The sequence below is a fragment of the Rhinichthys klamathensis genome, unplaced genomic scaffold, assembly GCF_029890125.1.
Source record: "Rhinichthys klamathensis goyatoka isolate OS25496 unplaced genomic scaffold, OSU_Roscu_1.1 h1tg000208l_1, whole genome shotgun sequence".
Classification (NCBI taxonomy): domain Eukaryota; kingdom Metazoa; phylum Chordata; class Actinopteri; order Cypriniformes; family Leuciscidae; genus Rhinichthys; species Rhinichthys klamathensis.
The window spans coordinates 800,758-815,581 of NW_026606733.1; the positions used below are offsets into that span (position 1 = coordinate 800,758).

Here is a 14,824-nt window from a genome sequence, read left to right on the forward strand (position 1 = left end):
TCTGTTCTTTCTTTTGATATATTGCCTGTTCAGATATTTATACATAAAAATTCTGGGGGTCATGAAAGTTTTGTGAAAATTATCAAAACTCTGGCGCTGGCAACATAAAGACCATTGGCAGGGAAAGAGGTAATATGAATTTGAGCATAATAATTCATAATTCAAAAAATGTTCAAACTCAAATTCTTTCTACTTGGCACAGTCACGACAGACTCGAGTCATATCAGTAGCCACATAAAAATAGTTTAATTTTACACAGAGCAGGTCGCCTCATGGGGTTTGACAAGTTGGCCAACTCAACATAAAATAAAAAATACTGAGTGCAGCTTTGGCAATCACCCCTCTAATCTTCACGCTTCATTCAACCGCAACAAAACCATAACCACTTAATATCCACACCATTACAATGCTAAACGTTTAAACAAAATGAGGCACGGTTTCGATTAAGAGTGATAACAGCAGCTTTAGAGGGGCTTCTGTACGTCTTCAGCGTAGGTCACTTCTGGGAGAGTTGTGTGTATCTGAACAAGTCCGTTTCCATGTGTCTAATGATTTTAAAAAGCAAAATAAGCAGCAGCTGTCTGATTTATATTATAAAGTGTAAAATTTACAAATAAATATTCAAAAAGGTCAACACATGCACAGTTTTAAACAGAATCAAATAGTGTAGGGGTTTATTCAAGTCCAAGTGAAAAATTGATTCCGTGCACGATTCCAATTATGATGGGTTGCCAGGCGACCAGGTACCGCAACCAATCCAGAAGCTGTCCATATAAAACATGCGTTCTCTCCCAACTGATGGCAAAATTTAAGGCGTAAATAGGGTTATTACAAATTTGAAAACTTTTTGGTTTAATTCATCTTCAGTACACTTTACACTGTAAAATAAAGTTACCCAATTTTTTTAAATGTTTATTTTAACATTAAGAAAATAAAAAATGCATTTAGTACAAAGTTTTATCCCAGATAATATAATAGTTTTCTCGCAAATGGGAGTTTATATATTGTAATTCTGAGAAAAAAGGTCACAATTACTTATTTATTTTCTATTCAGTGGTGGAAACGAGCTTCCGTCGTTCTAGGAATTTGGTCATTATTTAATCGAATGTCATGCATGTAAATTATGACCAATTTAACAAAATTCAAGGATACGGGTTATTCATCATCTTCTTGAGGTCCACCTTCTCATTGCAGTATGGACACGTCTGCTTTTTTCCCACGATGCACCAGCCACGAATACAGAATTCATGAAATCTGTTGACCATAGGTAGTTAAGGATAATTTGACTAAACAAACAAAGGTTTGCAGAAGCTTTTACTTCATGTTTCCTCATACAATAAACAGAAGTTCTTGAAACGCATATCAATAAATATAGCTAACATAAAAATGTTCAATATAACAGCAAGACTTCTTGTTTCCTGTTAAGAAAAACATTACAGGCAAGGTTTATGGGAAATGAAGGATACATGTGGTTACAGGAGAGCTGGTAGGTGTCTTCAATGATGCCTTCCTCATCTATGTCCACAAAAATCTTCTGACCACACACGGCGCAAATGTCATCACTAAGGTTTCGGGATGGCATGCCACCCATGTTATAGTACTGAAGAAGGCAGACAGAAGAGAAACCAGGTAAAAGAGTTACTGGGAGAATTAACAAAAACCTTTAATAAGATATGAATTTATTATTATTTTTATTGAAATGTTCACAAATAATACTGCAGGATATCTGAGAATAATTTAAGGGTTTAAAGCCGTGTGTCCACCAAAGCGTTTGTAGCCAGCTGAAAACGCCAGGCGCTCTTCTGAAAACGCCGCACTTTTTCAGTTGTGACGCTTTGGTTGATATGATACGGAATATGCGTGGAAGTGTTACTATTACTAATATCTGATTTCACAGTTTGTATCTGAATATGAAAATGTTTATACAATGCAAAGTACTTGTTTTAACTGATTTTGTTCCATTGTTGTGCTGGTTGTTGTCGTCTGTTGTCCTTGTACAAGCAGGATGTGGCGGTGGGTCGATGTGGGATTTGTCCCGCCCCTCCTCCACTGTAATTGGACGGCTGGGTAAAAAGTGACAGTGATGAGCGAAATAGATGCTCAGCGGCTTGTCACGCTGCTACCGCATTTAAATAAGCGCCGATCCCATTGAAAACAATTGAAAAAAAAAAAATACGGACAAAAACGCTTTGGTGGACACATGGCCATAGAGTTACATTAATATGAGAATGTCTGGACATTGACGTATAGAAACTGATGTATATGTATTTACCCCTATAGTGGATGCCATGTAGTCTGAGCAGATTTCAGCAAAGTCACGTCCCATTACCCCATAGTACAGACCATAGAAAAGCATGATCACACCTACATCCATCGAGTCCTCTGCTTTAATCCTGAAAAAATAAAAAATAAAATGTATTCACTTGGTCATATCCCAATTTCAATTTGAATAATTGTGCAGCCCTTAAAGATTTAAAAACATATTTGAACCATAACTTGTACAATCAGTTATTCTTAGAATGGCAATCAGAGCATGCACATCCTCTGAAACACGTCACCACAGAAGTACTGCATGCATCTATTTCTTTTCACACTCACGATTTCAAGACCTTTTTTGGATGGGACTAGTTTTCTAAACTACATTTGAATTACAGTTCTTATCATTCGACGTCTGTGATTTCATGTATCGATTCGGATGGGACAAACGTCTCCGTGTTAGAAAGTGTGTGCTTCCTAAATGTGGGCGTTACAGAAGCTCATTTGCTGTTCTTTCATGCATCACATATGATGTCTATGTCTTTTAAATGTATTATTTATTGATATAATTTTAATTCATTACACAGGGTTTCTGCAGGTATCTTCAAATTAAATGTAATGCCTTTTTAATGGCATTTTTAAGATTTTTCAATGCCATACACGACCCATGACTAACCAAGGAGATATATATATATATATATATATATATATGAAGAGTTTGGTTCCAAAACGCAATAAATCCATTTAGATTAATTTGAGTAAAAATGTGTTTTCTTTACCAAGAAAGTGGAAAGATGAAAACCACTATTTTCTGTTTCAAACTTTCACATAGCATTTGTAGGTCATAATAACAAAAAAAAAAAAAAAAAATCCAGGTTTTGATTTTCAAAGATTTATTATAAAAACGGATAATTTTTCCCCCCAAAATGCAATAAATCCATTTTTTTTTAAATCAAAATGCAATTAATCCATTAAATCAATATAAAAGTTTTTTTCTTCATATTGAAACTGTTGAAAATACACAACAATGTAAGTTTATTAGTATCATATTTTTATTAAGAACTGTAAAGAAGATTGAAAAGATTTTTCCCTCTCCCGAGTGCCTCATCTTCTTAATCTCCTCACATAAATGATTCGATTTCGATGCCTTATGTTTCTTACCCACCGCAGAAACAACCACAGGTTCATCAATGCCGTCAAAATTATTCATTTTTTTGTTTGTTTGTTGATCGAAAAGTACAAAATAGATAAGAAAAACTAGGAAGCCGGGTGTATTTAAGGCGCTGCCGTTACTGTTTACATTGCGTGGAATGGTGCGTTGTGATTGGTTGAGAGCGGATATATCGCATTCTGCAGAGAAGGGAGACTGGCGTTTATCGCGGTTTGGAAAGAAAGCGAGAAAACATGACAGAATAACATGGCGGATATCGCATTTTACTTAAAATTAAACATTGACTTTTCAATACCAACCAGATACAATACTGATTTTTGCAGTAACTAATTTTTTTTAGAAATGGCCTTTATCGCGTTTTGGAACCAAACTCTTCATATATATATTTCCTGGAACACATAGGCGTAATTTGCGGGTGGGGCGGGTAGGACAGGTCCCCACCACTTTTTGCCAGGGTCGATTGTGTCCCCACCATTTTTGAAACATCTCATGGCACGGATGTACCAATACAAATAAATAAAGCTTTTCCAGTTAACTCTAGCAGATCATTCATTTCGTTCGTTTGTTAAATAAGAGGCGATCTGAAATGTGTTGTTTTTAAATTAAGTGACCAAAGTGCCCGTTGCCGCTGCTTTCAGTGGCACAGATACAGTATTCCGTCTTTACACGGACGCGCGCTTCAATCCGCAAAAAACACATGAGAAGCATTAGGAGAAGCATTAGGAGGATCATACAATATTGGCCATCATAGACATTCAGACCGGATTGTATTTCCCAGAGGACTGGGAGTTTGCTGAAAACAGTGGGTCATTTACCCTGGAAGTTTTACAGAGGTTGTGTGAGGAAAAACTCAGACATGGCAGATTCTGGTGGGATTAAAAATCGCAAAGTATGTCTGTGAAACACAAATTTCTCTAACGTCCCCCTGGAAACTTAGTGCCATCCGAATAGGGCTTAAGGGAGTAATTCCTTCTAATTAGAACGCCATTGTGTCAGCATTGCCATGGAAACAATGAACAGGGGGGCGAACTAACTACTGACTCACTACTCAGACAGACAATTCCTCCTTAGGATCCCTGTGTTTTAGCCTGGCTAACGCCAGACCCAATTCTCGTTGAGACTTGGGTCTGGGAACCGCATGTTCATTTTCTCGTATTTGAGGCGTGGTTTACGAATGCCCAGAGCTGTTTATTGGGTGCTAAGATTGTCTATCAAATGCGCCTGTACGTAGCTCATAGCCAATCGTTTTGATTATACCAGATGACGTATGTAGAGCGACAGAAATAAGACGACGATGGCCGATGGGTCAGAGATTTATGTGTAGCCTACACGATGGCGTGTATCTAACGGCCGTTTCACACCGCATGCGTGAGCGGCGCGTATTTTTTTCGGCGTGCATGTTAAGCAATGAGTGCATTCACACCGGGAGCAGCGCGTGAGCGTCGAGCAGGAGCGGCGCGTGAGCAGCAGTGAAGCGGGGGTTTCGAATCTGTTTTTTGCTGCATTGCTCACGCTAAATTAAAGTGAAAGCACACTTTTGATGGACAAAAATAAATGTGATTTCACACAAAAATTGTCACAAAAAGTTTTAACAAGAACTTGAGTTGGCAAATAAAAGAAAATAAAGACTCTAAAATATTTATAGAAGATTTACCCGGTAAAAACTTGTTTTTAATTATTCAGTTTGGGTGAAAGTTGTGTATTATATAAATAAAAAAAACTAAAGTAAACTAGCCAGAAAATATTATATATAAAGTTCTTTTAGTTCATGTAACGTTAACAGCTACAGGCTAGCACAACCCAAATCAAACCCGAGTGTGTGGTTTATTTGTGTGTTTTGTTTTTTATCCGCGGAGTTGCGGTCTTGTAAACATCGAAAGTATGACTGAAACTAATAGATTGGAGCCATTTTCTGGGTTGTTTTGTTGTATTACATTTAACTTATATGAATTGCTCGCTTATATATAATGCCGAAGTCATATTTCAATGTCTTTGGAAAACAAGAAAAAACACAAAATGACTTAAGCAATTATGCTATGAGGCTAACGATATGTAGCTTTGGAGCCGCTGCTGTGACACTGTCTACAAACTCTTCCAGTGTGAATACTCTCGCGCGTCTGCAGCTGCAGTGACGATGTAGTTACGCTGACGCGCTGCTCAAGTGCCCGCTCACGCTTGCGGTGTGAAACCCATGTGTGAAGCGGCCGTAAGGCTGCATCGAAAGGTAACTTCGCGTCTACTGCCATGTTTGATCCATAGGTATAAACAAACTGCTTCGGTGTGTCGCATAGACGCGTCATCGTCTTGCTGCTCCCTCCCCGTTCTGTGATTGGTTCCCTAAATGAGGCGAAAATTTGGTCCATGGTATCCATACTGCCTTTCAGCGTGAATAAAATCACGCTGCGGGAAGGCAGTATGGGGAAACCCAGACTACCTGTGTTTAGGATTTTAGGATCTGAATGAAGGCACTGTTTCATTTCTGATCAAATATGTCAATGTTACGCACCTGAAAAAAACGTTGAATCCAAACATGGTAAACATGATGGCGAGATATCCTATAACACCCACAGCGTAGCTCAGCTTGTAAATGAGGAGGAACCACTTATACACCATCCTGCAGAAGTGAAAGGCTTTTAGTTCATATTCTATACAACAATGCACAGGCAACACATTCTACAAGGGCCATTACACGTCGTATATTGCACTCATAAAACTTGCATAGCTGCTGCTTTTTTATATGAGACAATTATATGTAAAACAGTGCTTCTGAATCTGAAGGCCCTCCGTTTTCCAACACAATACAGTAGCCGAAGCTGCATACACATGATATTTGTGCTGTAATTCTGACAAACTGTTGATTGATATATTGAATTAACATTGTTAATTAATTCTATATATTAAATTAATGAACTATGATTAATTTTGTGATCCCAGAAGTTACGTTCTGTATTCCAGAACTGTATTTTCTTGCTTTAAAATAATAGTTGAGGGAAAATAAAAATAAATTCAGTTTATTTTTATTATATGCATTCTTTTAGAATTTAATTTAAATTGATAATATATTAATATAAATACTTCAAATACTAAGTCATCCTGCTGCTCTTTTAGCTTATTTAAAAGAAACGATCATCCAAAAATGAAAATTCAATAATGAAACAGTTTAACTTTCTATATGCTATGGAACCCAAATAAGAAATTTTGTAACCCAAAGACAAGTCCTTATTTGCTTAACAAATCATTGATTAGAATATACTTCCATTGTATAGAAACGAACACTGTGAATATTGCTCAAAACTTTTCGTTTTGTGACTAACAGAAGATAAAAAGCTATAGAACAGTCTGGAACAACATACAGGCAAGTAAATGATGACAAACGTCATTTTTTCTTAAAAAACTGAGAGCATTTCAAGCATTACCGTGGCGTTCTGCAGGAGAGAGGCTTGCGTGTGGCTCTGAATATGACAAAGCTGGTGATGACAGAGAACATGCCCCATGTGGACAGGAAACGCCACCAATAAAGCTTAATGGTGAAGTACAGAGGAACCACCCACATCTGCAATAGTGTGACCATCTACAAGACAAACAATATTAACAATATTCATTAACTACTTTATTACAGAGCTTTATTTGTGCACATGGACCCTAGAAATCTGACTACTAGAGAATTGGCCAAATCCGATTAAAATCCCATTCGGATTGTGCTTTAAACCTTTTCTAATCCGATCAAGAGGACCTATAAACACTTGATCGGATTGAAAACGAACTGATGAAGGGAAAGTACTACGCATACGCAATGACTTAGAAATGGCGTAATGATGCGTGAATGAAATCATAAATGACTGCCGTGTCACACTAAAATTTTCCTTCAACTCATCGTCTGTGAAGTGGAGCAGGAAAACATCCCACCAGTCCTTGTTTTCGGACTCTCATCCACAGACACCTTGTTTTGTTATAAACACCTTGTTATATCAACAATGATATATATATATATATCGCACACCACTTGCGGGAAGGGGAGTTTTTACAGCTTGATAAAAAAAATAAACAGTTACAACCACAATCTATGCTAGATGAATGTTTCACTATACCCCCATATAAAGATAAATTTATCTCTAATATATATATAACAAACTACAAACAATGTCTTCCCCCTCGTCCAACAAATATAAAGATATTTGGGAGAAGGACATGGGTATCCATATTCCTAATGACATCTGGGAAGAATCTCTGGAATACATACACTCCTGCTCCAATAATACGAGACATTGCCTTATACAGTTCAAAATTATACATAGGCTTCATTTTTTTTAAAGTAAAGATCCACAGCATTTTCCCGAACGCTTTATCAAACTGTGATAAATGTCAGTCCCTCAATGCAACACTTTTTAATGCTTTTTTTCTTGTACTTAAGTTGCCACTTACTGGTCTGATGTATTTAATGTACTGTCAAGAATTTTTAAGATTACATTATCACCGGAACCATTGTTGATTATCCTTGGCACATCACAGTTTTTAAGAAAATTGACTTCAGCCCAGCAGCGGTTCATTTCCTACTCTCTTATTACTGCAAAAAAGTTACTCCTGATGTCATGGAAAGGACCAGCAATACCCACAGACAAAATGTGGCTTCGCGATTTGTCCAATACTTTACATTTGGAAAAAATTAGATATTTGTTGAAGGACAATCTTTCAGGTTTTCATAAGATTTGGCAACCCTTTATAGACTTCTTACAATCAGTATCAGTATAAATACTTATTTCCTTTCACTTTATTCATATAAATTATTATTGTACTTCCTGCTACAAAACTGTATTCTACTTCCGCTCTGTTTGTTTTTGTTTATATGTACAGTTATATAAAAATATTTGAGCCTCTCTTGTATTGTTGATTGAAAACTGTATAAGATATATATATGCTCAATAAAAACCTTACAATTAAAAAAAAAACATGTACTAGATTGGCTTAATCTAGTTTATGTTAAAACTGGATGTACATTTTATATCCAATTAAATCTTGAATATGAATCACTAAACTGGTTGCAACCTAAATCAAGAAGGCAATTTCACTGGGTTCAGTTTATCTTTAAATGTGTCTATTTTACCTGTCCCTCCTATCTAAAACAGTATCTAATTCCTATCTAAAATCTTCATATCCTGTCAAACACATGCAATACCCCTTTTTCTTTGTACCCAGAATTTATAAAGAAGTGGGACGTAGAACGTTTCAATATAAAGCTCCAAGTGACTGGAATAATCTCCCTCTTTCCTTGAGATCTATAACGTCTTTTTGCTTTTTCAGATCATCCCTATCTCTATACCTTAAAACAACTTGTCTATGCTTTTAACTTCTAAGTTAAATGCAATCCTTGTTTCATTTGTTTATCTGGTCAAATTTTTTCTCATTTTGTTATTACTTTTTCTTATTTCATTTAATTTAATTTAAATTGATTAATTTACTGGTGATATTATTATTATTATTATTTTTACAACCTGTATTTAACTTGGAATAAAATATAAGTTAATGTGTGGGATCAGTGTGAGTGGGTGAGAGAGCTTGTGTATGAATGAGTTGTGTATGTGTATTTGTATTTGTAAAGTATGTTATGTAATGCTTTTCTTATTATTTGTATTTGTGTTTATAGGACCCTCTTGAAAATGAGATGTTGCATCTCAAATGGCTATCCTCGAATAAATAAATTCAAATATTATATCCAAAAAAAACAACAACAAAAAAAACAGCACAACACAATGGTTCATGTGCTCGTCGTCTCCAAATTAGGACCCAAAATAGGTCAATATTAAGTCAACTCTTTAAAACAAAGAAAAGACGCAATGTAGAAGAATAGTAGGTGCACAAAGCGGGAAACCCTCTATATTCGTGCAGTGTGTGCATGTCAAAAAATCTATTCCAATTTGAGGCTTGTAACGTATAAACGCACACTTCAACCTGATCGCTTTAGCATTCATGTAAACACTACATCAATCGGAACAAATTAGTTCAGATTGAAACGGAAGGAGTCCATGTAAACGTAGGTACTCACGTTGTAGGATCTGCCGTGTCTTTGTTTCCACTGAACCAGGACAATCTGAGCAACCACTAGCGTGGCGATGAGAATCAGAACCATCTCGGCATGCATGGCCTCATGACCTCGATGCTTCACATGCAACCTCTCGTGCTGCATCCTGGAGTTACACACACACATAAGCGTACAGACAAGTCAGAAATAATCGGAGAATCTTTATGCCATGAAGCCAAAGACATAGATCAACACTCAAAACTAGAAGCTAATGATACAGAAAACTAGGTTAAGAGGTTGTGAAAGAGGTTCGTTTTTGCAGGATTATACACGAGGCCAGACCTACTGAGGCCACTTGCACGACATTGCCAGTGTTCACTTATAACAATGACACACATGCTCCAGGAACTATTTTTATATAGATGATGGTGACAATCATAAGGCACTAAAAAAGACAGCATTTGACAATTTAGAAAAGTTGAACATCCTTTTACAACAACTTTCACTTTTCTGAACATCTAAAAAAAAAATATGTCCATGATTATTCTAAGCAACAAACCACATAAAAAAAAGATTGCTCATGACTACTTACTTCCACGATTCTCTGTTAGACATTTTCAAAAGATCGTCCTGTGAAGAAAGAACTGGATTTAGAAAATACAAAAATAACATGTTTAGGTAACTGGCATGCTTTATAACAACAACACTGAAATGCATCTTCTATTCTTTTACAATTATTTTGTATATGACCCTTCAAGTTAGTACAAGACCCCTGGTCTGGATTTATTTTGCCTGATGTGTTGATTTCGGTTACTATAAACGCGATTGACCAGTCAGAACTTTTCTATAGAATGAGAATCACATAATAGAGTGCAATAGTCGGGTTCCGGAAGAAGAAATCCCATTCATTTTCTCCATGGGGGAATTGATTTTTAACAATTAGCCTACTTTTAAATAGTTAAAGACAGAACTAGTGTGTGAGCTACAAGGTCGTTAATCAATAGTAAATGCTTTTGTTGAAGGCATCAACCTCCATTATAACTTATTTTTTATATAATCATGTTTAACAGCAGCATTTCTGGTGAAAAAACTATATTACCCATGATTCTGCAGAGAAATCTCCACCAATCAGAGAACCACAACAAGCAAATGCCAAAAGAACAATTTAGCACCCACCCAACTCCCATGAAGCACTGTGAATGATGTAGTGTTTCCCTAAGCTACTACTTAAATATTTAGATTTATTTATAAATGCATATATAGGCTATCGTATTTGTAATATAAAGGCCTATATAGGCCTATTTTCCTTCAACATCTTTATTAAATAAGAAGTTTTGTATATCTCCATCATATTTAATTAAATTATGTCATTCGCAATGCTTCATGGGATTGTAGTTCTTTCCCAGAGTAAAGCTCTTAAGAACACATTCTTGTCTTTTTGTCTGATGAAGTTTGTTACAATGTGATTTACTTTATAGCTGGTTGGTTTGGTTCATGGGTGATAGCTCTTAAACTAAGACTTTTTTTAAATCCCTTAAAAATACTTCTGGATCAAGGCCGCTACAAAAGTGGGCAGACACTTGTGCACTCTATAAACAAAAACATTTCACACTAGAATGCAGCAAATGGCCAATCAGAATCAAGTATTCGAGAGCAGGGGCGGACTTAAGCGGACGCTTGGGGCCCCGGAGAATCAGGGGGTCCCCCCATCAGATATTGGCAAATCATATTTGGCAAAGCTCTAGTGTGTATTTGTGTTATGGAGATTCTTGAACCGCCGTATTATGTAACTGTAGTAGGTGCTGTAAAGAGCTAATCCTAATCCCAATCCTAATCCTACCGTCACTAAATTGTGTGAACCGGTCACATGATTCGGTGGGTCACAGAATTTGGCACAACACTGTCTAACTGTCTTACAACAGAGGTATTCACCAGAGAGAAGAACACGTTTACAGATACGCCTTGTGTTTCATGTAGTGTTTCATCTTGATTTCTCAAAATGATTTGTTCATGTGCTTTTCCTGGTCGAAACTGTATACACTAGCATGAATGTACACAGGACCACAAATTTCCGTTTTAATAGATTACATTTTCGTTTTGTTTCTCAGCAAACCCTACCATGTGCCTTCAGAACACTTGGAATACAGGACAAGTTGCATGGGATTACATGTTTGAATCATTATTTAGTTCACAAATCACTGCCAAGTGCAAGCATGATTTTTTTATTTTTTTTATTTCTTATTTTGTGATAGGGAAAAAAAAAAGGTAAAATGGCTTTAGAACCACATCAGGTAGATAGGTTGTGAAGGGGAAAATAAACTATGGTAACACTTTACAATAAGGTTCATTAGTTAACAACCTTAGTTAACATGAACAATACTTCTTCAGCATTCATTAATCTTAGTTAATATTTATTTCAACATTTACTAATACGTTTTTAAAATCAAAAGTTATATTTGTTAACATTAGTTAATGCACTGTGAACTATCATGAACAAACAATGAACAGCTGTATTTGTATTAAGTAACATTGACAAAGATTAATAAATACTGTAACAAATGTTTTGCTCATTGTTAGTTCATGTTAGTTAATACATTAACTAATGTTAACTAATGAAACTTATTGTAAAGTGTTACTTAAACTACAAACTATGATTGAAAGAGACAGCAAAATAAGGGTTACAAATGTAAAAGAGCACATAGCTGGTGTATTGGGGGCCCATACCTGGAATTTGCTTAGGGCCCCCAAATCATTAGCCTAAGTCCACCCCTGTTCAAGAGATGTAATAATAATTGAAAGACTACATTTTAAAATGCAATTTAGTGAATCACAAAAAAAAAAAAAAAATTGGTACAATTGTACCGATTCCTTTATACATTCACATTTGAACCTATAACTACCCATCTAGAGTGCATATAATCTGATGCTGGCATCTTATTCTGTATGTCATTGAGTGTGAGATAAACATGGCCATGCTTGTCCACACATCTCCATGACATGGCGAGTCAGCTGACTAGAAGAGAGCTTTTGTAGCTCCAGCAGTTAGCTGGACATTTATACATGTATACACATATATATAACTACTGATCATACAACAGTGCCTTTCAAACCTCAAAGTCTTCATAACATAGCTCTCAATGTACAAAAAAGGGTCAAACTGGCTTGCATTTACTCACAACCCAGACATGTCCACTTGCAGGTTGTGATTTATCCTTCTCACTACCCAGTGATTCACTTTTAATAACAGGCAGTGATAGGCAATGGATTTCTTATTACAGTAAGTATCACCCTTTTACAATCTATGGTATCACCATGAATATCATAATCATTCATATGTTTGCAATATAATCCACAAACGGATGTTCCTGCCACGTTTTTAAAGGCATTTTACTCGCATACACCAAGTTTGCTGAACAAACTAAACACAACATTTCCCATTATAATCAACGGATCTATCTACACTGCACGCGAGCGTGTAAACAGATTCGTTCATAATAGCCTTTAACGTTACTAGCTAGCCGCCGCGTCGCTGACAGTGTACACGACAGTTAGCCTAGTAGCTATATACCAAAATATTAAGGCGAAACATCACCGGTTTTAGTTGTCTGAGCACCATCTATATATGAAATACTGAATCCAGTACCTGGGGTTGCAGGTCAGCCATTATTAATATCGCTCTAGATTCCAGTCATCTATTAATGGCTCCGTTTCTACCGGCAGACACCATCATGCTCGTGTTCCATTCTAAATGAATCGTTCCGGTGAGTCGAATCTCTTCAATGAATCTTTTGAAAATTGGCCCGAACCGTCTCTTTTGACCTTGTTTTAATGTTTTATACAGTCTATGCTTTTGACGAAGCAGGTCCTATTAAAATGTGCAAAAATGATTTCAGATAGGTTGCACAAATTAATTTTATTAGGCCTGTTGTTTCATTTGTTATGGTTTAGATATTATTACGTTTTATTTTATTTTATTGAAACGTTTTTGATATTTTACAGCGGGAATTTAGGAGCACGAGATGCTTTATAATTTTTGAATAGTTTTTAACCGGATCTTAGAAGTGAACCGTTCAAAAGAACCGACAGCTTACCCGTGATGTGTTAATGACGGCTTGCTGGCACAGATCTGCGCAGGAGCAACACTCACGCACACAAATCATGACACAAATACGGGATTCGCTCTGTGCACGAGAAAAATGCTAACTTCCGGCTTGAGGGTGGAAATTGGGTACTTCGTTTCCGGTTGCCGTCTTGTTTACATCAGTGGACCGGCGTTAAGTTAGTTTAATCGTTCGCAATGGACCTAAAACATAAAAAAACCCGATTCACTTTTCAAAGGGCAGTCGGTGGTAATACCATAATTCCTCAAATAAAAGCTGGGGCCTTTATTTACCTAAACTGCAGAAGGTAACAGGCTTTTATTAGAGGCAGGCGCTTTATTTAAAAAAAAATCTAAATCAAATTTCCGTCTGGGTTCCATGCTCCTCAAGACAATTTCGTTTTCATTAAAGTTGTTGAAAAGACCGTTACACTAGCAGCACTAAATTATATGTGTGTTACATCTATTGTCTACTACCATCTATTGGCTGTACGTTACGATGAACTTGAATGCATATTAGGGGATGTTTACACCTGGCCACTTCATGTGTTTTCTCAGATCGGAAAGCTCTCTGATTTATCAAAACAATTCTACTTAAATCTGCTCACAAATGCGTTTTCGCAAAACGGATATAAATCTTCAATTCCCACGCTATATGCGGATTTAATGGAGTGGACGTCACCGAAAGCAACAGATATGAGCTGCATTTGATAGATCAGCTCATTTCTAAATCAAAAGACCGCAATAAGCGAGAGCGGCAACAAGCCTGGTAAGATCATTTAATTCGTTTCTTTACTTTTAATGATGAGGAGAATTGTCTGCGACTTACTTTCACTTTAATTTGCAATAGTTTGCACGTTGGCTTTATGGATAGATAGTTGTCAAGACGTTGTCACATCTTGCTATAACATTACATAGCCTATAACACGCTCTCACACTTATTTTTTAGCGTTTTTGGGAGGAGTAAAATTTAGATACGTGGTTTCAACAATCAGATGCATTTGATTTACACTTGTGCAGTTTCGTCTGGAATCTCGTCTCAGATCTCCTCCTGAAGAAGTGGTTTGAGCGATCGGATTTAAATTGTCTCGAATGTGCTTCGGATGGCATTTATACATGGTCTTTTCACGATCAGATCACAGAACACGCATGAAGTGGACAGGTGTAACATCTCTTCAATGAAAGTCATTTAGGAGATTATCCACACTAATTTTCCCCCGGCCTTTATTTGTCCGCGTTGATCACGCACCCGGCCATTATCAGAGGCCCGGCGTTTATTTGA

The 14,824-nt window shown here is 36.6% G+C and overlaps 1 protein-coding gene across 1 annotated transcript; it reads right to left on the bottom strand.

The window, feature by feature from the left end:
- Nucleotides 1-223: 223 nt before the first annotated feature.
- On the bottom strand, nucleotides 224-13,203 carry rnf175 (ring finger protein 175). Its single transcript, XM_056263581.1, has 9 exons — nucleotides 13,087-13,203; nucleotides 10,036-10,073; nucleotides 9,468-9,609; nucleotides 6,844-6,998; nucleotides 5,934-6,041; nucleotides 2,273-2,393; nucleotides 1,467-1,600; nucleotides 1,153-1,254; nucleotides 224-795 (listed from the first exon to the last, which is right to left on the bottom strand). Exons 1-9 carry the CDS (start codon nucleotides 13,105-13,107, stop codon nucleotides 675-677), a joined length of 942 nt encoding a protein of 313 aa, XP_056119556.1. The 5' UTR covers nucleotides 13,108-13,203; the 3' UTR covers nucleotides 224-674.
- Nucleotides 13,204-14,824: the final 1,621 nt, after the last annotated feature.

Excerpts from the sequence above, each read along its gene's own strand:
- rnf175 (XM_056263581.1), bottom strand. The coding sequence starts at position 13,107 with ATGGCTGACCTGCAACCCCAG. Across the intron at positions 9,610-10,035 it reads TCTAACAGAGAATCGTGGAA|GATGCAGCACGAGAGGTTGC; the intron begins GTAAGTAGTCAT and ends GTGTAACTCCAG. Across the intron at positions 2,394-5,933 it reads GGATTCAACGTTTTTTTCAG|GATTAAAGCAGAGGACTCGA; the intron begins GTGCGTAACATT and ends TTATTTTTTCAG.